This window comes from Carassius auratus, unplaced genomic scaffold (genome assembly GCF_003368295.1).
Source record: "Carassius auratus strain Wakin unplaced genomic scaffold, ASM336829v1 scaf_tig00004696, whole genome shotgun sequence".
NCBI classification, from domain to species: Eukaryota; Metazoa; Chordata; class Actinopteri; order Cypriniformes; family Cyprinidae; genus Carassius; species Carassius auratus.
In genome coordinates this window covers 17840-42579 of record NW_020523617.1, presented here as the reverse complement: position 1 = coordinate 42579, position 24740 = coordinate 17840, and the positions used below count along the sequence as shown (strand labels likewise).

The 24740-nt window shown below is 37.3% G+C and overlaps 1 protein-coding gene across 1 annotated transcript; it reads right to left on the bottom strand.

Moving 5' to 3' along the window:
* Window positions 1–298: 298 nt before the first annotated feature.
* On the bottom strand, window positions 299–23970 carry LOC113070615 (dachshund homolog 1-like). Its single transcript, XM_026244019.1, has 3 exons — window positions 23396–23970; window positions 15160–15321; window positions 299–387 (listed from the first exon to the last, which is right to left on the bottom strand). Exons 1-3 carry the CDS (start codon window positions 23445–23447, stop codon window positions 299–301), a joined length of 303 nt encoding a protein of 100 aa, XP_026099804.1. The 5' UTR covers window positions 23448–23970.
* Window positions 23971–24740: the final 770 nt, after the last annotated feature.

Genomic DNA, 24740 nt, shown 5'->3' with positions numbered 1-24740 from the left:
TTTTTTTTTTTTTTTTTTTTTTGAGACACCATCCCCCCACCCTTCTTCTGCATCCTTTCCTTGCTTTCTTTCCCAGGCTATTGTCTGACAGCCTTCTCCCAGCAAAGCCATACGAAAGCACGGATCACGCACCACCCAGCCCCCTCCACCTTCCCTCAATGGCTGATGAGAGATGTGCACGACACAATGAGAGAACGGCACCCTCGGTTACCTTAATCACGATGTCACCATTCGGGATGGGGCACTCTGTCCCTGTGCTGGCGGCGGGCCATATTGGCGATGGTGGTGCTGAGGTGGTTCATCTGCTCATCGCCATGGTGACGATGCAGGAGGCAGGCTGACAGGGATCAGGGGGTGGGGCATCATCAATGAACGGCAGTTCCAAGCCTGAAGATGAAGAGGAAGGAGCTGATTAATTAATCATTTCTGACATTAAGTTGTGTGCAAATGAAGACGCGTGTGCGACAGAAAAGAAAGTGTGCAGCTGAAGAGAGAGGAAGATTTAAAAGAGAAACTCGATTGAATTATTCACATGTGACCTATGTGCGAGCGTTGTGGCTTACCGAGTAAATATTCATTAAATAATAATCGTCACATTAGATACTGTATTACATTAAAGCTACGACATCTATATAAAAAAATAATAATTAATTGCAGCATTTTTGGCCATTATGGTCATTGGAAACATAAATAGTCACTTTCCTTGTTAATAATTATATAGCTTTAATAATATATAGCGTTATGCTGATTGCAGTCATAATAACCTAATAATTGTGAAATTTAAAACGAATATTTATTATGTTTTGGAAAGGGAAAATTTATGGAAATATTTCACCATTAATAGTAAATGCATTCAAAATATCTGCGGAAAAAATAAGGCAAACATGAAAGGCATTAGTGAAAAATGAGCAAAAACGAGCCAATTAAAACTAAGTGTGTATCATGAGATGCCTACAAGCTAAATACCAGTATGTGTGCCAGAAACTCCATTACTTGTAAAACAGAGTGCATTTATAACGTCATTTCAAGTCCTTGATATTTACACGGGATTGAAATAATTAAGACGTACAAAGTATTTTGACGGAGAAAAACCCAGATCCTGCATGCAAACAGCGAAACTCATACTCATAACTAAGGCGAACTGTGCTACATTCTTAGACAGTGATTAAATGGGTAGAAGGAAGCTGTCCCGCTTTTTCAAAGGACATATGCACACAAATAAGGTCACAGCCTGTTGTGCGTCCCTGAACTAAAGACCCACTCACTCCTACTCCTGACTTTGAACTAAAGGATCAAAAGTAACCGAGAGAAAATTCGGTCTCGGGCGGTCAAAAGCATCGCTAGAGCACTTGAAAGACAACTTGAGTGTTCGCAGTGATCCGATCAAGTGAGCGGGCGGCCCCTGCTCTGTCCCATACTTCCCCTTTATCGCCAAGCTAATGGTAATGCAAAACACAGAGGCGAGATATTATCCAGTTGTTTTTGTGAGAAAATTAGTGGCCAAGGGCTATGACAGAGTCTACATTAGAAAAGAAAAACCCCACAAAAGGAAGATGGTGGATGGGTGGGTGGGTAGGGGGTCCCTTCAGTGTCTCCGCTCCTCGGAGAAGCATTGTACATTTCCATAAGAAAGATGACCAGCAGATGCACACGGAAAACACATTCCCCGACATTAAAAAGGAGGCAGAGATTAAAAGAACGAGAGGCCAAGCAGCACCTTGTAAAGGCGGCTCTCCTCGAGTGCCGAGTCTGAATCAATTACCGCTCGCAGGACTGGACTCAATTAAAACCTGCCACGGCGCCAGCGTGTGATTGCGGGATACTTACAGCGCCACGTCGAAACAAATTGAGAGAGGCATTCATGCACGTATCTACCTTTCAGAGCTTTCGAGAGCCAGATTGAGTGCCGGCGTGCCTTTGTGATTCGCTCAAGAAGATCTGACTGGATTTCAGGAAATCAACATTTACAAGAGAGCGGAGAAACGTATTAAAGTCTGATATGACTTTGCTTTTGTCATTTAAATAGGCTTCCTTTATCAGCCTGCCGGTGAATGATGTCTGTTGTGTTGACCGACTTCTACAAAGCAGAACTCTGTGTGTGTGAACGACTGCGGGTTTACAGTAGACTGCTCTCAGGGGCCTAATCTCTCTCCCTCTCTCCCCCGTCCCACCTCCTTTCATGTTCCACCATCCTTAAGTGATGTTTCAGCCATAATGGCCTATTGAAAAGCATACGAAAACATGATACAAGCTAAAAGAAGTCCACCAAGGCTTTTCAGACAGACTGAAAGGCGATGAACTGTGGATGTCTAGAATCCAGATGTCTGGAGAAACTTTTTTTTTTTTTTTTTTTTGTAGTTCTCAACAAACCGTCAAGGCCATTTTACTATATTAATGAATTTACCTTATTAATAAAGATTTTTATTTCATAAAGACACCTTTTTTCTGCCGTGCTGTAGATTATTGATTAAATTACAAAATGACAAAATCAATGAAATTATTATTATTACTATTCATGTGGGAAGTAAACAACCTAATCTGATTTTAAGCTCTACTAAAAACATAAAAATGTATTTTAATTCCAATATTGAAAACATGTTCACCAGAGGATGTGATGACAAAATAAAAGATCCGGACAAAAAAAAAATAAAAATCTACAAAAGAATGCCATGTCATTGTCTACTCTTTTTGAACTTATTTAGCATACAAGAGGGATAAACTGCTGCAATTTGCATGAATTACGAACTGAGATACCATTGTCAAACAGATGAACTTTGATTCCAGTGGCCCTTAAAAAGAGACAGACTGAAGAAGCCATTGTCTGGTGAAAGCTGGCCTTCTGAGCGCTAGCAGTCTGCATTATCCTGTGAGGGAGGAAGCTTTCCCTTGACAAAAATTAAACCAGCTCCTACTTGGCACTTTATTATCTCTTCAACTGAGTGATTTATTGTTTGTGGAATGAAAGCAAAAGAGGAGGAAAATTACATTTTCAGCAGAGCCTGGGCCCGTTCTGCCTCTACTCCTCTGTCCTGGAAGAGCTCACGACAAACAATAATGTCAGCTGTAATTGATCTGAGGTCGCCTGTTAGCCCTCCAGTAAAAGCCCACTATTTAAGCGACAATCCGCCCTGCCTGCTCCACAGATGCTGTCTAATGAAGCTGTCTATCTCTGCTATTTACCTTCTCTTAAATGGAAGAGGAAAGATGTACTGTATGAAGCCGAGCCAGGGAAGATTTGCTTTCCTTCCGTGAAATAGGACCTGCAGATGCCGCTGGAATGTGTAATTGGCTGCCGGAGTTGGAGACGGGGGTTCCAACGCTAATTAAATGACTTGTTTCTGGCCTATCCATCTTTGTTTGCGAGCGCAACGCGACGGAGCAGTATGTTGTAAATGCTCTTATCTAAACAGACGTTCTTTTGCTCGTCCCTTTGATTTGAGTGCCAAAATCTTCCGCCTTTTGAAGTAGCTGTTGAAACGGGATAACAATTTAAATTGTTTTTCATGTGGCGTTGCAGAATGGCAGATTGTTATTTTTTGCGATGCCCATCATTATAAACAGGTCTCACTTGTTGCCACAAACAATCATCGATTTTTAAACAACTGTCAAGGCTTTTCGCCATATTTTTCATATTCAAATAACAAATCATTCTATGTTTTAATTGCAAACATTATACAGGCCACTCATAAATATATTCCATCTATTACAAAGGACCTTCAACCATAAAAAGGCAGCGCTCCATCTGTGTAGACAAGGTGTTATTGGAAATAAAAGCATAGGTCCTTCATAAACAGACACAAAACTTATTTTCTGGTAAGAGTATAGATTGTTTTCTTTTTCCCAGATGGCAAAGCTAGTCAAGGCTGTTAAACGCTGTAACTCATTAAGGCCCATTAGACAAAGGTATTTCGCTTTGAAGTAGCCACCCACGGTCTTTCTGTGTCATTGAGAAAAACTTTAAAGTCTTTCTTCCTGTTTATAAATTAATCATAAAAAGTAGCATCTTGAATTTGTTAATATCCCTCCAATAATGATAATAAAAATGAAAGAAACCTGTACACTATCACCAACAATCCCCCAGACGCTTGAGTATTTGTTGCAGGCGATATCTGATGTCACGAGAACAGAGAAACTGCATCCTTGTGTAAAATAGGCATTTACTATGCTCACTCTGAAGTGAGAGTGCTTAATAAGAAACAGAGGTTAAAGAAAAACATCTATTACACACTTGTGAGTGTAAAAAATAATGGCAACAAAACATCTCTGGTTTGATGAGGTAGTGTAATTACGCAGACCCACAAGCATCAAAGCAAACATGTGGTAGGGATTATGGAGGAGACAGACAGCATTGTTTTATTATTTATTTATTATTCTTCCTCCAGGAGGATAAAGGCCCAGCAGCAGTTCTTGGCATATGTGGAGTGCTTTTGGTCCAATGTCACAATTTGTTAAATTGTGTGCGACAAAAACAGAATGATATGACATTCTTCTTTTGATGTAAAAATATAATTGAAGAACATTAATCTTAATATTTATCTTTTTGTATTTCTTCATTTCTTTTTTTCTCTCTTTGTTCAGAGAGAATTTAAATAAATAACTATTTATTTCTACTTATTGGACATTTCTAATATTCAGACATTTTGATTTTGATCATGTTGGAATAAAATAAAATAAAATAAAAACCGTGCAGTGGTATATTTTTATCTTTTGAGCGCCACAGTTTATAGATCTACTTGAACATGTAGAGAGTTGGCTCACAGTAATGTCAAGCAGTGCTGCTTTTCAGAGATGATAGAGCATTTGTTTCTGGTGAGCGCCACAGTTTGGAATCTCATACACTGTAACTTGAGATGGTTAACACAATTACCTGTATGGTACGAGATGCCCAGTCACAAGCTTCAGGATATTACTGAAAGCACACCCAATTTGGAATTGAACTGGTTTCAGTTTAAATGTGTCTCGTATCATTCTCCATAAACTTCTGCTGGTTTAGGAAAAGCAGAAGGGAGCAGACATTACCAGCAGATGTTTCCACTGAGGGTACAATATATTCAAGTCCAATCAATAATCGCCCCCCCCCCACCCCTGAGGGACTGTGACACCCAGGCAGAGCGGAGGGAGGGGGGATTCATTTACTTCAGATACTGAGTAAAGGGTCCTGTTTAAAAAGATTGCTTTTGGTCGATGGCAGGCAGTTGTACTCTGACTCGGACTCTGAAATGAAATGTATTGAACGGCGTTATCAATCACAGAGTGTAGGGGTCCATAGGAAGGCTTTCCAGTGGATAAGAAAGCCTCTTGCATCATCTGTTGTAATTATAAAATTAGCATCGCGTTGCAGAGGCTGCATCTTTGTGTTATTCTGAAATACCTTGTGAAAGGAGGTTTGTTATGTTTGTCATACTACTTTGGTCTTACTGAATGTACTTATAGAAATAGTTCACCCAAAAATGTAAATGATATCATTACTTATCCTCATGTGTTTCAAACCTGTATGCCTCTTTGTTTTCCTCCTTCTGTGACAACGATGTGTTATGTGTGTAATGCACACAATAAAAATCAATGGGGTCCAGTTTTGTTTTTATGGAAGCAACTGACTCATTATATGGACAAAAACTAATTAAACATTGTTCAAAAAATATAATATTTTGCATTTGACAGAAAAAAGTCAATCAAAGAGGTTTGGATCAGGGTTATTACAGTTAACTAAAACTAAATATGAAACAAAAATTAAAGCAATTAAACATGTATTTTGTTACTTGAAATTAAATAAACATTAACTGAAAAAAAAAACTTGAAATATCAGTTGGTTGCCAAGGCAAAACATTTTTTAATTAGTTTAACTTATTTCTACAACTAATGCTTAAATTACTAAAAGCTGTGTACAAATATAAAAAAATCTACACTTTAACTAAAATTGAAATCAAAAGAGAAAATATAGTAATAAAAACTGTTTAAAGTTTCCGGTTAATTAACTTGTTTAAATAAAATATGTTTTTTTTTTTTATTAATAGTTTATTCTATTTTTATTTGACATACAACTGTTTTATATTTTAGACAAATAAATAAAAAATACACAGTACATGTACATTTTTACACATAATAATATACAATAATATATTGAGTGAATTGACTTTAAAAATATTTTTGTAGGTCTCCAAATAGAAAAGAAAAATCATGGTTGAGATATCTTTAAATGATCTGACTTGATATCACATTATTTTTCTACGTCTAAACTGTATAAGTGTTTATTTCCATTTCTTCTAAAGACATTCAGTAAAACAAACTAAACATAACAGGACTCTTGAGCACTCAAATTTTCCAATTGGCTTGTTGAGTTGCACAGATTCCTGTATTTCGTACATGTACTACATGGGCTAAATGCGGGCTACTTTCTGTAACTTGAGGCGATGGGATGATTTGTTCTGGCAAGAAGCCTGACCCAGAGCAGGATCGCTTGTCTGGTTTGGGTTAATGGGGCTGCAGGCATGATTGATACCCTTGAGTGATAATAACCGCACCTTCATTTCTCATGTTCTAATTGCTGCAATGTTATTATCACTGCAATAATCATGGCAATATTCCGACTGCAACACATCCTCTCTGTCATCATAAGACGCGGCGCTTATGCGTCACATGCCAGTTTGTTTCTTTCCCGGAATTGAGTGCAGTGAGGTGACCTATCGGAGGAATATTCGAAGCAGTCAAAGCGCATGCATCTTTCACACTATGGACCGCAGAGGCTTATCGTGTGTGAAAGGTTGAATGTCATTTATTACATGCATTGCATTTACACCATGTGACATTGTCTTTTCAAATTGTGCAGATCTCTTCATCCCTATCTTTGCCTCCAAAGGTCACTCAATTCCACTTATAAATTCAACCTGACAGAGATTAGTAAAGAGGGACAGGCAACGCACCACATCTCACAATGGAATCAAACGGCTCCAAATTAATTCATCCAATTAATGAAGAACAAGCTTTAATGTTGATGAGGCTCGACAAGTAAACTGGCTACTTATTTATTTCATTTTGTCCACAAAAATATCTACTTGAACACGTAGAGTGTTGGCTCACTGCAGTAACGTGGAGCAGTCCTGTTTTTCAGAGATGATAGAGCATGATACGGATCATTACAGAAATAATGTTTAATCAATTCCCATTTTGTAATCTGTTTCTGCAGTTGTAGGCATTTGTGTACACTAGCGCTTTGCACATTTTTACACCCGACTCCCCCCCTCTCCCAAAATCATGCATATTCAATTTTATGCTGATGCTTAACTGTCGATGCAACCGGAATTAAAACAAGCAATTCGACTTCATTAAAAAAGTAAGTGATTATCGAGTTATCTTTTTTAAATTCTATTAAAATGTGCGGCGCTCTCCACTTATCTGTCACCTGCTTCCCAGGAGCACAACACACTAATAGAGGCACTCAGAAATGAATGCCCAGGAGAGGCCGCGTGTCTCTCTAAACTCAGCCCTGGTTCTCATTGCGGTCTCAGAGCTATTACTAATGCTTCCTGTCTTCCCGCGAAGAGCCGTGCTGATGTTTAAGGCGAGACAAAACAGCATTCAACACTGTAAACTGACACAGGTGAGGTGGTTTTGAAGGAACTGGCTATCTGTGATGCTAAATGCCTGGTGGGACTCAGTCAGCGAGTAATAAGTAATGAATCATTGCCCTGACTTCTGCCGGTGCGACTCAGATGTGGCTAGGAAGTGAATAACGTGTTTTTGCCGTTTAGCTGCTGGCTTGTTTTTCACTCAGCAGACCTCTGGGCAAAATTACACATTTTCATACTATATTTGTAAGCAACATTTTAAGCAACATCATGACTATGATGATGATTTCATTGTAGTTTGCCAAGTAAGTTTCCTGAAGAGTGTTATCTATAAACTAGATCTAAGCTAGTTTCACTAAATCAATTCAAACTGTTCACTTTGGTTCATTGATTAAAAACTCTAAGTATGTTTAAATGAATAGTCATTCATTTTCATGTTAATAAAAAACACAGAACACATCTAGATGCTTTCTTTACATATAGGTCTATTTGTTGAGATTCATTTGCATAATCGTTCAAATGTCAAAAGTCCATGAGGCATGTTTATTCCATTTTGTATTTTTATTACTTTTTTTTTTACTAAAAACATATTGTATGGTATTAAGTGGTTTTACTATATATATATATATATATATATATATATATATATATATATATATATATATATATATATATATATATATATATATATATATATATATATATATATATATATATATATATATATGTATATACACTTCCATTATATAACTTTTCCATTTTATATTTGGAAATACTGATATATCTGTATAATTGTATATCAACCTGACTTAGATGAAGGCATGAGAAAAGAGAAGAAGAAAAAGTGAAAGTCAAACAGACAGACACGATTAAACCGAAAACTTTCTTCTGTTTGCCGTTGCCGTGCCACGTTTAGCAGTGCGAGGCCGCCAGATTGAAAAACAAAGCGCAACCCTTGTTGGATTTGTCCTTCCACAGTGTGGGATTTATTATTAGAAAGGACATAAACAGACTAATTAAATCACAGCAGTCGAGGCTGAGATGACAGCTGGTGCTGTGTGTGACCAAACAGATCCCTATCAAAGAGCAGGAGGCATGGCTCACTCAATCCATCCTCTATGGGGAGCTATTTTAAGAGGCCCGGCATTGTGCACGAATGCTTTACGCTAAATGAGGGCTCGATGTACAAGCTGGCTGATTCTAAAGACGCGACACGGCCCTGATGCATGATGGATGTGCCTGCTATAAAGACAATAGATTTAGGGTCTATGTTTTTTGATAGGTGCTGAGGAAATGTGACAGCGCTCATCAGACAGATTTCGCACCACTACCGACTTCCTCAGTGTCAGTTAAAAGCATCGTAGAGCTCTTGACGCAGTGATGCGATGAATTTGTGACGAGATCACTCTTGACAGTGTAACAAGTACAATAAGAAGCATGAATCTTACAGTTATTAATGTGTTTACAAGCTTATCCATATGGTTAAGTGTATAATAAGAGAGATTCTGATTGCTTCAAAGACGGCTCTTTCCCCTTTGAAGCGTCCAAAAATTCTTCCACAATTTAATACATTTCGAGTAATTATTACAAGATTTGAAACACCACCGGTTGATTGGCTGCACATTTGAAACCACCGATGAGAATAAAATATGGTTTTAACAAGTCAATAATGGCAAGTGCAATGAAAACAACTAAATCAATGGCACTGCAACGTTTGCAAACAAGAACTTGAATTATAACACCAATAATTGATTCCCCACCTCCCCGCTGTTTTTTCCCTTCCCTCCCGTGATGTCATTTCCAATCGATTCCTTCCTGTGTACAATGATGAGAAGTTTCCCGAGTTTGTTTTTCACTCTGACTCTTTCACCCGCTCCAACAGTGGAAATTTGCAAGCTGCACCAGCAGCTTAACCAAAAAGGATTAACTCCCATATCCAACCGAGAACACAGATAATGCTTGGTAATTGGTAAAAAATGAAGATGAATGGGACAGCAAGATAAGGACCAATTAGCTCCTCCACGCTTACAGCTGCGGTCTCTCTGCAGATCCATCTCTTGAGTGCTGGCCTCCTCTGCCAGAAGAAGCCTGGCGGAATTAGCAGCCTGACCTCATCGATGGTGGGAGGCCCACCCATCATCTCCCCCCCTTCACTTTTAATTCTGTCCCCAACATATACACCTGTCACCAGCCCTGACGCCAGGCCTGGGCCGGGTCTGAGCACGCTAACTCGCTAAATCGCAGAAACCCACACAAACCCACGCGCACATACATGCTTGAAAGTTTGTCGCTTATTTCATTATGGCAGCATCATCTGGTTGGTGCTACACACAATTCCCCCATCTAATTACGGAGAGGATTTAAGGTCCATTAACGTTGCCGTGGCAAGGAATCAGATGCAAAATGGCACCCAGTGGCCACCAAGAGAGAGATTCTTTTCACCTCCTTCCATTTCTTAACCCAAAGGCTGCAAATGCGTGAGTCGCAAGAAAGGGAAATAAAGCAAATAAAAATGAATAAATAAGCAAACAATTCATCTTGCTTGAAAAGGGCAGGTGTTGGTTTTGATTCAGGTCAATTCAATGCGAGGGAATGCATTGCTGTTTGTGTTTCTTCCAGGCACATGTTTTGCTTGGTTTGTGATCTGTAATTGTCCCATTTCCTGTGAGTCAATGGAAATATCCACATTGTAAGAGAAGGGAACCCCCACTTCCTTGGAAAAAATGCTGGGGAGGAATTAAAAGGGAAGGGAGTGCTAAGCTTAATCACGTTTGCCTTCTCCTCTCTCGCTCAGGGTGTTTGGCTACTTGGCTCCAACTTAAACTAGCTAATGTTTTTTTCTCTCTGTTTATGCAATTAATAATAGTGATGCAAGCTAGTGTGAGTGACTGAGTTGAATATTTAATGCAGAAGAAACATTAGCCCAGCCAATTTGTATCAACACCAACAAGTCCAGAGGAGAGTACAATGCCCTTCACACACTTCAGTCTAAATCTGTTCTAGACTGTACTGCAAATCTCCATCAGAATATATATCAGTGAAGGAATATACTAGGATTTATATTTGGGGGGTGGGGGGATTTGTGTATGGAATAGCGACCATACACAATACTCTATTCTGAAAAAAATGGTGAAGGATTTATCTACAATTTTCATTTAGAAATTCTCTATGCTTTGTGAACATGAAATATCAAGTAACATATAACGAAACATGATTTTTCAATTAGAATAAATAAAATAGCATTTTCTTGCCAAATGTACCCTGATAATCTTTAGAGTTTTATTTACCACTTTGATAAATATTTTTTTAGAGTTTAGAAACTCTACTAAATGTACTTTTAACCATTCACAACACCCTTACAGTGGCAACTTTTGCATTACTTACAAAACAATAACAATAACAACAAAAACAAAATGTTCTAATTTCACTAGAAGAGATAACACTTCACAGACAACAGAGACAACAACATCACCAGTAGAAGCAGTAGTAGGAGTAGTAGTAGTTGTTATAGTAATAATAAATTATTATTAATGTTATTATTATTACTATTGGTGGTGTGGCCTGTGTTTACCCCTTTAAGTGACATTTAAAAAATGATTACACTTACATGTAACGGAGTGTCTCAAAATAAAACCTCACCGCATAAGCAGCTGTTTTAATATAGCACCGGCTCACTTCCTGCTCATGACATTGTCCACTCCTGTCTGGATAGTTTAGCTGAGTTCCTCTGTTCTAAAGTCATCTCTATATCTGTCAGATGATTTCAGACTCTGGACTCCAGCTGCAGAAAGCGCCTATAAGCAGGACATAATAGGCATTCACAGTCCAAAAGCATTAGAGGGAATCACGACGCTCAGAAAAGCAGAAGTCAGCAGAGCAACGCACCGCAGCTAAGAGTTTATTTTCACAGTTGTGCGTTTTCTCTGGCACTCTTTTAAAACACCCAGATGTAATATCTCTCTCTTGGTTCTCTGGCGAAATGACCTTTCTGTTTTAATGCCGTAATGATCCGAAGCAGTGAGGGAATTCGCTGGGAGAAGGGGAATAGAAAACACTGTCTATTTCACTTAAAAACCTAATTTATGTTGCAATTAAAGGCTGAAAGGAGCTTGTTTCTCCCCTCTGGCTGGCTGAATAGAAGCAGCTATATTTCGCCCTCTTATCATGTGGGTGACTCCTATTGGCCACACCGTCACAGGAGAGTGCTTGATATAAACAAGAGATTGCACTGACATCCAGTAATCAATATTAGGATGGCTTCAGTACCAAACATCATTTGTCTCGGCCTCTGTTCTTTTGACCAAACCAAGCATTAATTTAAATCATAAATCTGGGAGTGATTTAAATCCCGGAATGAGAGGCCCGCCTGCCTTTAATGATTTATTTTCTACATTTCTGCGAGCGAGAGATTTGTCCATACGCGGTGACAGGTCACCTTCAAACGCCAGAGGAAGACTGTTCATCACCATGCAGACTAGCATCTCATCGCTGCGAGTAAATATTAAAGTAAAAGAATCCAATTGATTGTGGATGGGCCGGAGAGGCGTCGCGGCCATATATTTCACTCAAAGCTTCTAATGCCTCTCTAGTTCGGCTCCTTCGCTCACGGCTGGGCCCGGGAATTATTATTCTTCAGGGAGTCTGCGTGCTCAAGGTTACAATTTAAATTGTAAAAAGATAAAAACAGTTTCTTATTAGCTCCATTGCCGTAGCCTCGCCTATTCTGATTCGCATTTATCTTTATTTCGATGACCTCGCGGCCCCCTGCCGCCATTCGCTGTTGGATGACCTCAGCTCCACGCGGCTTCCTTTCGATAAATCTGCTTAGAGCACGCCGTGTTTTGCCAAAACTCCTAGTGTCAAATGCAGCTGGGAAATCCTCTACGCAGGGTGGATATTCACAATGGAAATCACACGCGCGCAGTTCAGCTCAGGGATTATGGTAACTGAATCATTTGTAATGGATTTGTGGTTTAATATAACAGTGTAATTTCCACAAAAAATGGCTTTAAGTAATGTTGCAAAGAGAGAGAAAAAATCGGAATGTATCTGAGAAACGATTAATTGGAGCGAGGGACATTCAAAACCAATTTCCTTCACCAAATTGAATTAGCGGCTTGCTTAATAGCTATTAGCTTTGGGATAAAGTGCTCATGGATGCATTTGATGTGTAGCTACTTTAAAAGTGCATTACCTGCTAATGATGAATTTGGATTCAACCAAACAAACTGATTGCTCAAAAGAAGATTACACATAGCTTTTGAGTTTCCTTTTAGATTTGGACCTTTGCAGTTTATGTGAGTTCAAGAACATATTTTAAGTAGGTAAATAGCAGGAATTAGGCTTAGTTTTATAAAAGCAGATCAGTTTTTTCTTAAAGGGATAGTTCACTCAAAAATGTTGTTCCAAAACTGAACTAAACTTTTAAAAAAGACTTTTTTTTGTGTGGATTATAAATACATGATATGTAAAAAAAAATGTCAAAGTGTGTTTTTGGACACAACTGATGGAAAAAGTAAAGACAAAGGCTACGTTCACACTTAATGCTCAATTCCGTTTTTTGCAAGGCCGTTCACATTTCCAATTAAATGCGACCTTTTGTGATCTCCTGTGTGAACGTGAAATGACTCAGAAGTGACCCGCATGCGCAGAAGAGTACTCAACGGTGAACGATATCACTCGTTGTTTGCGAAAGTAGATAACGTTAAACATGGATGTCATCAACAGTGTAATAACCTAACCCTGCAATATTAAAGTTATTTTCCCACTGTTAAGAGGAGGAAACAAAGCACTGGTGACACTTGTAAAAACTTCTTTCCAGGCCTGAGAGAATATACTCTATATTGATAATTGTTTTTATGTGTATATGAGTATGGATGTACAGTATAGGTATATGTTTATTTTTCATTATTATTAATACTGTTTTGATTTATATGTAATTGCATAAACTTTCAAGTGTCTTTGATTTAGGAATATATTGAAGGCTTGCTTTCTGTATTTCCCGTTGAAAAAAAAAAAAAAAAAAAAAAAAAATATTTTCCCAACGGAGCCAGCACAATTACAATCTTCTCGTTTTAAGAAGAAAATAAAAAAGAAGGAGGGGAGCAAGGTTTTTGGCCATGGCGTTTTGTGGAGCAGTGTTAGCAATGTCGGTACAGAGAAACGTGTGGGTGCGGATTCGCAGCCAGGAGTGGTGGGATACTGATGTGAGTGGCTGACGTATGGTCGAATTTTAAAAGATCGGATACGTATCGGATTTTGGACCACATACCCAAGTGGCCTGGGTCACATTTGAAAAGATCGGATCTGTGTCGTTCAGACTGTCATGAAAAGATCAGATACAGGTCGCATAGAGGCAAAAAAATCTGAATTGTGTCGTTTCAGCCTGCAGTGTGAACGTAGCCAAAAACAGTTTAATTCTTCAAATGATCTTATTTTGTGTTCCAAAAAAGAATGAAAGTCATACAGGTTTGAAACAACATGAGGATAAGTAAATGACAACAGAATTGTAATTTTTGGTGAACTATCCATTAAAGTATAAAGTATGACACCTTGTTAACACTAACATTAAGACATTTGAGTACTACTGGTCAGTTTCTGCTCATCTGACTGGACAGTGTTAAGTACGGGTACAATTGGGCTTCTGCGAATCCTTAAAGGAACACTCCACTTTAAAAATCTTTTTTAGGATTTTTAAATAATTTTTATTTAACATGATTACAATTTAATAAAAATGTCAGAAATGTATAATTATATAACATTTTATTTCCACAATTATTCAAACAGTGATAAAATTATATATAGAAAGTGACATTATCACTAACATTGATCCATCAAAACAAAAAAAAGATTGTTATAATCACTGAAGCTGTATACACTGTGAAATGAATATCTTACTTGCCATGTTCAAATAGTACATCTGCGCTTTGTTGTTTATGATGAGGGAATTCACAAGAGTCTGAAATTCAGTCAGCGAACTACACACACTCAACAAAACTGATTAGTTTCAGCGATGACTCATCTGAATGCTTCTGTTTTGCCATTGTATTCTTAAACTCAACAGAATTGTGTTTGATTGGTTAAAATGCCTAACACTGTAAAAAGGCCTAAAATTAAGTACGGCGCAACATGAGCAGATCTTAATTTAATGCCGTAATCTGGGTCTGGTGGTAGCAGTTTTAGCTTATCTTATATAGATCATTGAATCTGATTAGACTGTTAGCAATCCTAATAACAGAACTATTTTCAGGCGCTGCGTAATATCATTGCTCTAGCTGCACCCACAGTACGGCAGCAAAGTTCTTTGATTATTACGCCAGATTGAGAGTATAGTTCCTAGCCATATAAGCCTAGAAAATTAAAATTTTTAATTTTCAGTCGGTCTTTGGACAAGATGTAAGTACAGAAGAGTCAAGTAGTAAAATTGGAAAAATCTGATCACAAGAAGTCCCAGAAGGCACATTTGAGATGTATTTTACTCCTAAGTGTAAACTGTGATGTGTCTGGCCTGAGCACTTGTGATGTATCATGAGACGTCTGCTAATACCAGGCCTGCATGCAGTGTGAGTCATGCTGCTGGTGGATGGTGACTCACCGACACTGGAGCTAAGGTCTCCGTTCTCTGAGTCGACCCCGTGCTGGGTGTTGCTTCCATGGTAGCTGCTCATCACCTCCAGTTTGATCTTCTTCACCTTCATGGCCTCTGCGATGGCAGCGTTGGTGGCGGCTGCGGCTGCTGCAGCGGCGGCTGTGAGGCCTACAGCAGGAGGACATAAAGAGGGAGTCCCCGCATCATAAAGATTAAACTAAAATGGACTTAAAACAAAGGACTGGTCAAGAAATGCTTCTATCTATCTATCTATCCATTACAAAATATTTCTGTTTTAAATAATGTTCTTTTTACCTTTCTATTTATTGAAGAAAACTGTTTTCGGAAATAAATATTACAAAGATAACACTGATAAAAATAAGAAATATATCTTGAGCACCAAATCAGCATATTAGAATGATTTCTGAAGGATCATGTGATACTAAATAATTAAGTAATGGTTGCTGAAAAATCAGCTTAGCCATCACAGAAATAAATGACATCTTATAATAAAAACAGAAAAGTTATTTTAAATTGTAATATATTTCACAATATTACTGTTTTCACTTCATGTTATAGCATCCTTGCAAAAAAAAAAAAAAAAAATAGCAATAATAATAAAAATAATAATTAAAAGAAATTACTGGAACAAAACTTTTTGATTGTTTAAATATTGAATATTATTTTCTAAACAAAGGATTTCCAATTTTTTGGAAACAAACAAATAAATAAAAGCTAAAAGTGACTGCTTAAAATGCTACAATAAATTGAGATCTGCAACGGAAAAAAAATAATAAATGTATCCAGTTTTAGCATTCAGTAGAATCCAATATTGAAATATTATTTATGTAATCATGCATTTGAACAATTTTAAACTCATGTTTTTGAGATCACAGAAAGAAGGGGGGAAACTGCTTCCCACTCTTCAACTGTTTGACACTGTCTTTTCTCCCATCACTAGCCTCTTAACCAGAGCGGATCATTTGCATCCCATCACCGACAGTAGCTTTGCTGTTTTTGATTACACAGCTGGCCCCATTGGACTGAGGCAACATTTTCTGCTGGAAGCCTCACTGTCATGTACGTCTTCTCTGATTTCCGTCTCTTTTTCCCACTAAATGCAAAGATGACGCCGTTGAGCTTTGATGGTGACAGATGGAGTCAGGAGAACATATCAGGACTGACATGTTGCCATGGTTTCTGTTTGTAAATAAACAGGTGGGGATATATGACAAAGTGAAAACAAACAGTCTGAAACAGTGGGAAACCAAAGATGTGCTTAAATCACACACATACACACACAAATGTGTGAAACATCTCAAACAGTAAATGCTCTCATCTGACTTCAAATCCATTGTTATTCCCTCTGAATGAACAGGAACGCTGAGATTCAAAGTCTTTTGGCTCCAGTGGCAATCATTTTTTTTTCCATTGTTTGATTTGTTTGAAAGGAGGACAGTGGAGACGGGGAGATTGGATAAAGAACTGACTCGCTGTCATTTACTCTTTTTCAATGACAAAACACCTGAGAGACTCACAATAAGTAAAAGGAGGATCCTTGAAAGAGACCTTGAATCCATGAATGAAGATTAATGAAATGATGTGAATGGATGAATCAAAGCTGAGCTTTTTTTTTCTTTTTCAGCGGTGTTCAGTGAATCCTGTGATCTCCGTCTAATTTTATACATACAGTGTATTGACAATGGTTACAGTACAATAGTCTCATGTATGAGATTAAACGGCTAAGTGGATTCTGGGATAAAGGCTGAGCAACCTAATAAAAATTTTAAAAGTCATAACTGAATGCATTTGAACATTTAAACAGATATGAATTCAGGATATGTATTTATTACCCAGCTAATAAATTCAAAATAAATCCAATTAATTACAAGATATGCCAGTTAATTAACTGCATATTAATATTTAAGAAATTCCACTCCATAATTATCTCCACATTATTGTGGCAGATAAATAAACCACTGAATACATATGATAAAATTTACATTACATTAGTCAGTCAATTGTATGTGTTATTTCTATATAATTAAACATCTGCTATTTGTTGATAATTTGAGAGATATACTATGTATGGCTTTTTGGCAAAAAGATTCAGTCAGTATTTACAATTTTTCATACTTAAAATCCACAAATCCTCTAATGTAGCATCAATCCTTCCCAAATGAGGGCGGCCAATTGGTAAATTCATTATCAGTAAACTGTCACATTCACTGATATGATTCAACTGTAGCCATTTGGCCTCTGTCTCCTTTCTTGAGCGTGAAGAGAAAGGGAAAAAGAAAGATATCGAACATGTGGCATTAATACGCCACCTTGCCTCCCCAGCAGCAGATAGGCAGATGGTGTGGGCAACACTGCATGCCACCGGCTTTCTGGGCTTGTTTGCATTTTAAAGTACACCAGTACCATATTGATGAATCGTATACATGGTGTCGGAGTGGCCGCTCTCGTTTGCTGTTGTATATTCATGCCCTAGAGCTGCAGGGGGGGGGGGTATCTACCCCCCTCCCCTCCACTCAGAATAAATATGGCCTCCAGTCGCACTGAAGGTCAATCTTCATTTGTGTCTAATGGGAGAGAGTCAACTGTTTTCTAAATGAGATGTATGCAGAGCAGAGACCTGAGAAAATAAATAAAAAAAAGAATAAAATCACCTTCCAGTTGCTTGCGTGAAAAAGTCTGGTACTTGAGTTGCATTTAGGGGAATTTTTAGACCGGCAATTATACACTACAGTAATGCATTAAACACATATATCATATTCATTTATTAACTAAATGGATATGTCTATATGGAATGTCCTGCAGGTATGGATGGTGTCAATAAACAGCTTACCATAATTTCCTGCTCAATTAGTCAATTACAGCATGAACTAGTGGCTCTCGGCTGCTGGAATGTCAATAAAAAATGGTCAAGTCAAAGATAGCAATGAAAAAAACATATGCAACTAACCGCATTATTGTTGATAGCAAAATAAGCTCTGATTACTTTAAAACAGAGTTATTCAAGGCAATGGCTTTACTTCTCAATAAACTTTTCAGAATTTAGGAAAAATTTATCCTTCAACCACTTAAAAAAAAAAAAAAAGAACAAAAAAAAGAAAATGAAATGAATAAATGTTCAACAACAACCCAAAAGGAAAAAGTAGACACGCCCAAGACTCAATTAAATATACATTCACATAGGATAAACGTTTTTGCAACAATATATAATTACATATAATAATCAAAGTGTAAACACTAATTTAATTACAAAGTAAATTGTCAAATTTTACAATTTTTCAACCAAAAAAGGTAACAGGACATGCAACCCAGACTAGATTAAATCTTTGTTTGCATAGGAAGGTTTGTGACATGTTTTTGAGTCAATATATAATTAGATATAATACAATTATAAATATTCATTATAATGTGTTTTATCAAACTAAAAAATAAATAAATACAATAAATTTTGCAATTTTTTAACAACACCACAAAAGGAAAATGGAGATCCAACCCATCCTAGATTAAATATTAGTTTGTATAAAACATGGCTTGTTTTTGAGACAATATATAATTAGATATAATACAATTATAAATACTAATTATAACATATTTGATCGTAATAAACAAACAAACAAATGAATGAACAAACAAACAACAAATAAATAAATAAATAAATAAAAATTGTGATTTCCAACAACAGCACAAAATGAAAAAGGAGATACAACCCAGACTAGATTAAATATTAGTTCATAAAGGATAAACATGGTTTGTGGCATGTTTTTGAGACAATATATAATCAGATATAATACTAATTATGAAATATCAAAATAAATAAATTATGAGGTAAAACCAATTGAAAAGCACTGCTACAAACTACAAGCATGCAAGAGGCAACTGTATTCATGTTTATGGATCCTCCTCTAAATTATCCTTCAGCATTGTTCCAGAGAGATAGTCTGGTTCATTAGATCACAGATTACATCCAACGTAGGCTACAAGGGTGTTTGACTGTAACATCTACATCAGAGTGCCTATCCACAAACTGTTCTTCACATCAGCAACAAGTCCTCTCGTAGTGGCCGTGAACGACTGAACATCACAACGAGCAACCCACTCCTTCCTCAATTAGCATTCATTAGTATGCAAAGCACCAATAGCAGATCGCAATGTTTCGACTTTTGAAAGTCACCTTTAGATTCAGACGCCCATGTCTGTTTTCTCACAGACACAAGGATCTCTTCAGCCATATATAAACAGCTGAGCCTGAGAGAGAACGAGCGGGCAGACAGGCGCAAGACGGCGGCGTGGGGAGGGGACTCTGACAAATAAAGAATCGCATGGTACTGTCATACTGCGCACAAAACAGCAAATAATAGAGATGGGGTCTGATCGTAGCCCTTGGAGCAGCTGTCATATTAAATAATAATGAAGGATCTATTAATATGCAAAGGAACCAGCAGCAGACTGGCTTAACGCTGTCATGCCTCTGAATATTGTCAGAATGTTCATTATTAATTAACATGCGGGCTGCCCCATACCTGCTCAATGTCAGAACATTCTTATAACAAATAAGGAATGTATGTGCCTCCTTCCACTAATAGTGTAATTAAATTAAGATCAGATTAACTTCACATCAGTACACAAAGAGTGACTTAGCCATGCTTATGATAAGCAAGTGCTTATCTACTGACTTAATGTTGCGGGCTCCTAATAGAGGTTGAGGCCAAATTTCACTCTATTTACCCAGTGTATTTGCAGAAATGAGCTCTGTTCCAGTGACTATTGAGGACCGATCGCTTGCTCAAAGCTGAGGTGAATTAAAAAAAGCCAGCGAAGACTGGGTGAATTAATGCATCTGAATTGTTCCATCTGCATTACAGCCAAATACCGCACATCAATTATGAGCTGCCGACACTGGTTGTGAGAGTCGCATTAGAGTTGACTGATCTGTTTATGACAGTGTAATCTTGCATCTGCGTGAAGGGCTACATGTTTCATTAACCTCTTTTTGTGTCAATCCTCCCATTCTCACTGCATTTCTAGTTGACTGTGTCCACCTGATGACAGACTGATGGAATGATGCTATGATGTAATTTCCTGCATAGCTGTGAGACACTGCTAAAGTGTCAAGTGTGTATGTGTATGTGTGTGTGTGTGTGTGTGTGTGTGTGTGTGTGTGTGTGTGTGGTCAAAAGTCTGGGATTGGTCAATTTTTTTATTGTTTTTAAAAGAAGTATCTATAATGCTCAAATATCTCTAATTTATTTTTATTTAAAATAAAATCATTTGAAAAATTTAAATTATTCCTGTAATGACAAAGAATTTTAAGCAGCTCCGGTCTTCACTGTAATATCCTTCAGAAAACAATTTAATATTCTGAATTTGGTGCTCAAACAATATGTATTACTTTTTAATGTTAAAAACCAACATGCTGCGTTCATTTTTTTATGTGATTTTTTTTTTCTTTTGTAATATTATAAATGTCTTTACTGTCACTTTTGATCAATTTAATATATATATATATATATATATATATATCAGGATTAATTGAAATGTGATAATATATACCTTATACAAACAATATCATATTTAAAATTATATTATTTTATTTTAAATAAAAATTAATTAAGAGATATTTGAGAATTAGATTACTCTTTTAAAGAAAATAATTATATATATATATATATATATATATATATATATATATATATATATATATATATATATATCATTTTGAACACTCTCTCTCTCACACACACACATCTTATGCCTTAACCTCAGATATTTAGGGATATTTTGTACACATTATATGTGTTAACTATAAAGTCACCTGCTCAATATAAAAGGAATGAATGACGCTATTCTAGCAGTGTAACTGTGGTGTTAAATGGCATACATGGAAGAAAAACATCTCAAGTGCTGCTTTAAAACACTGTTGTTCACAAAGTCCCTAAACATTTGCCAACATTACAATCACACCGCTTTATGATGAAGGTTACATTAACAAAAGAACTAGGAGCACTCCTTGCTGTTTTTAACTGTTGTTTACATTTGCTCTCCCAGACTAGTGCTGTCCAAGACGTGAAAGACAAATGTGAGCAATTCTCACTGCATCTGCTCATTGCATGCCGTGTCATCAGCCAAACAACCAAAGACCCTTACAAACCTGATTGTATAAAATGTTACTTTTCTTTAGAAGTCCCAACCAAAATGTCAAGATCAGAGCCTCTCTCATGGTTTAAAGGCCTGGATATCAAAGGGTTTTTGTCGTGGTTTCTGAGGACTAAATAAGAGTAGACTCTCATCCTGGGCTCTCATCCTGTACCACACGGCCTTTGAGTTCCTGTTTCTGAACAAGACACTGATAGGCTGACCTCACTCAAACATGGAGGGGCAGCTGGACACAGTTTCCCAAGCCGAATGGTTCGCTAATGCTTCAGCGGCATTGTTCAAGATTACCAGTTCTGTTGCCAAGCTGGAATTTCAATAGTTTCCCCTAAATTTCAAGTTTAGAGAGAGAATGCTACACTTACACTGCAAAGAACATAAAAAAGAAAATTCTGCAATTTATGCACTTCATTAGGTTTATGCTAAAATGATTTTTGATTAGCACAGAATTCAAAGAGATCTTTTACGTTCACATTCTAAGCATTTGGCAGACACTTTTATCCAAAGGAACACTGCAATCAGTGTGAACATCCATTCATGGTTGCATTGCTAGCGCCATGCTCTAGTGTTTAAACTACAGGCTCAAAATGATTAAAACTGCACTGTGTGAAAGATCTCCTAGACTGGTGGAGATTTGGCCAAATAACAAGACTACCAATCATATAACGGGATACAGCCTCACTACCATTGTGACATATTGACAAAAACTGGTACATTCAAATTCAAATACAGAATAATTAAATATTAAAGAATTTAAATCACTTTATCATAACTTTCATTAATGTGCCCTTCAGGTGAAGCTGGAAATTTTGTTATTACAAGCATTTGAATGTCCAAGGAAATTGGAAAAGAAGTGATAAACTCTAGAATTCTAGATTATAAATGAGTTGGTAAATTGTCTGATCCATAATATTAATAATATCATAAAATATATCAATGATCTTAATAGCGATCAGTGAACAGAAAGAAAAAAATGGTAAATTATAATGACTGGTTTAGCAAGTTATTGTAATTTTACATGCTGTAATTCAATAATTGTAAAGGATAACAAGAGGGATAGTAATTTTAAAGAACACTTCAGAAGATAAAGTTAGTCACTCAATTTTCTCAATTTGCTTTATTTAAGAAACATTTAGTTTCCCAGGTGCACTTGAAGGCATTCTAACATTCTAACATTATTTACTCTTACCACGATTAATCGAGACAATTGCTAACAATTGCTAACAATTGCAAGATCTTAGTTTAATTTAAGTTTAATTTCCAGCGAACACGTTAAACTTGGATGCACTGTAAGTCACAGTTGATAAAGTCTCTGCCAAATGTCATGCATGTAAATGTAGAGTCATCTTGAAGAACTGCTTGTACGAAGACTCTGTGCTAGCTTGTTTTGTGACAGCAAGATCATTTGTCCAATAGGACAGAAAACATACTTTGCACAAAAAAAAAAAAAAAAAACACTTAGGTTTTGAAAATGATAGCTATATGGCTTTGTGTTCAATAATTGCTCAAGAATCAACAAGAGAGTCTTAACAAGAAGTTAACTGTAGATTAACAAGGAGTGAACCATAAACTAATGACTGTGTGTTATTAAAAGATGGCAGAACAACCGAGAGCACGATATGTAAATCAGGACCCTTTCTCGCAAACGACTTCAAAAGCCGCTGCAATGAAAACCAGCCGTAAATAGAACAAAAGCACAAGACTTGCTCCAGGCGAACTGAAGGCACAAACGGTTGTTGTTGATTCTTGTGGCGATAAGCTTACTTTAACATCACATCGGTCTATGTACATACAGCAGTGAAGTGGATTTAATCGGGCTAATTAAAATCCACTCAAGGCAGAATGCAGCATCCACTAAAATAATCTGGAAGAGAACAACTCTCCATTCCAATTTATTCTGGAGCTGCGGTTGCACAGGGGGGCTTGCTGGGAAGGGGGTCGGTCGGGATGGTGAATGATTCTGGCTGGTAGTTTGGATGAGGGCTGTCAGATTTTGCAGCGTGCCATTTAACGGATGGGCAGCGGGCTGCTGCGAGAACGGGACGGGGCACGGGAGGAGGTCCGTGTGCGTTACCTGTGGGGGGAATGATTCCCGGCGACATGAGGCCTGGCACCGAGTGAGGCATGATGTGAGGGTTCTCCGGCGATGTCACACTCTGGGTCCGTTTCGGAGGCCTCCCGGGTCTTGAGCTAAAAAAGAAGTGAAGTGGCGGAAAGGGGGAGGTAGAGGGGAGTGAAGAAAGAAGGGGAGGGATGAGAGACAGAGGTTGCCGTTAACATTCGGACCAGAACGCAATTCCATTCCGAAAAGCTAACATGTACTGTAAATAAATTCCTTTTCAAGGACAGTTGCTTTCTGCTGCTCGACATAATAGACTTCCATAACTAATTAGATTACACAGTGAATTCATTTCCTTTATTGAAGATCAACCACTTTTTGATGCATAATTCATAGCCCGTACCTCGTTACCTACCCTTCTGTATTAATATCCCTACACTATTTGAATTACCTCGTTTGCATATGCTAAAATCCGGCCATGCGGCTTTCAGCCTGGAAATTACATGTTAACTTGTTATAATTATTGCAGTCAGGCCACTATTGATTTATGAGACTTTTAAAAACCAAATATGTGTAGTTCTGGTAATGAATGATATTCTAAGGTTCTTCAGGAAATTAAAAGGCAACGGCTGCCTTAGGAAACGTTCTGCTTGCTTGATTTAATAGGAGTCATAGCTGGAAGCTGGTGTGACTGAGTGACTCAGACCTGTTTTGCGTTTATGATGGAAACTTTTATTACTTGAAATGAGTGACCAAGATCACACAATGATTAATGACACAACAAGCGCAAGTCCAACAGAGGGGGGAAAATTTCCCTCCGAGCTGATTGTCAGATATTTTCACACATTACTATGTTCTGTTCATCCATGCATTTTTCCCCTCTAATTTTGGCAAAAACTGAATATCAAAAAGGCCTTTACAGAAATATTTCTTCACAGAGAGCGTCCGTAATAAATCAGTGTGGTTGTTAAAGTACCAAGGGCACTGCAGCACTGGGGACATCTTCCCCGATTTTTAACAAAAAGGTGATTCCATCCTAGCATTTAAAAAAAAAAAAACTAATTACATACAGAACGTATTCAAGATACGACAAGTTGCTCAAATAATGCACACAAACTTGTTATAGAAAGCTGGTTCAATTACAACCAATCTAGTAACTGGTTTACTGAGGCACAAGACCCTCCATTCACAGTTTTATCAAACACTGTAAAAATCAAGACAATATCTAAATACATAAATACATACATAAATACATAAATCTACATTTTGAAATAATATGATATGGTTTAATATTTTCAAATTAACAATTAAATGAAAAATAATTGTTCCTGCTTCTGGTTATTACCAGAGCAAGGCTCAT

Excerpts from the sequence above, each read along its gene's own strand:
- LOC113070615 (XM_026244019.1), bottom strand. The coding sequence starts at position 23,447 with ATGCCTCACTCGGTGCCAGGCCTCATGTCGCCGGGAATCATTCCCCCC. Across the intron at positions 15,322-23,395 it reads GGGAATCATTCCCCCCACAG|GCCTCACAGCCGCCGCTGCA; the intron begins GTAACGCACACG and ends CTCCTGCTGTAG. Across the intron at positions 388-15,159 it reads AGACCTTAGCTCCAGTGTCG|GCTTGGAACTGCCGTTCATT; the intron begins GTGAGTCACCAT and ends CTTCATCTTCAG.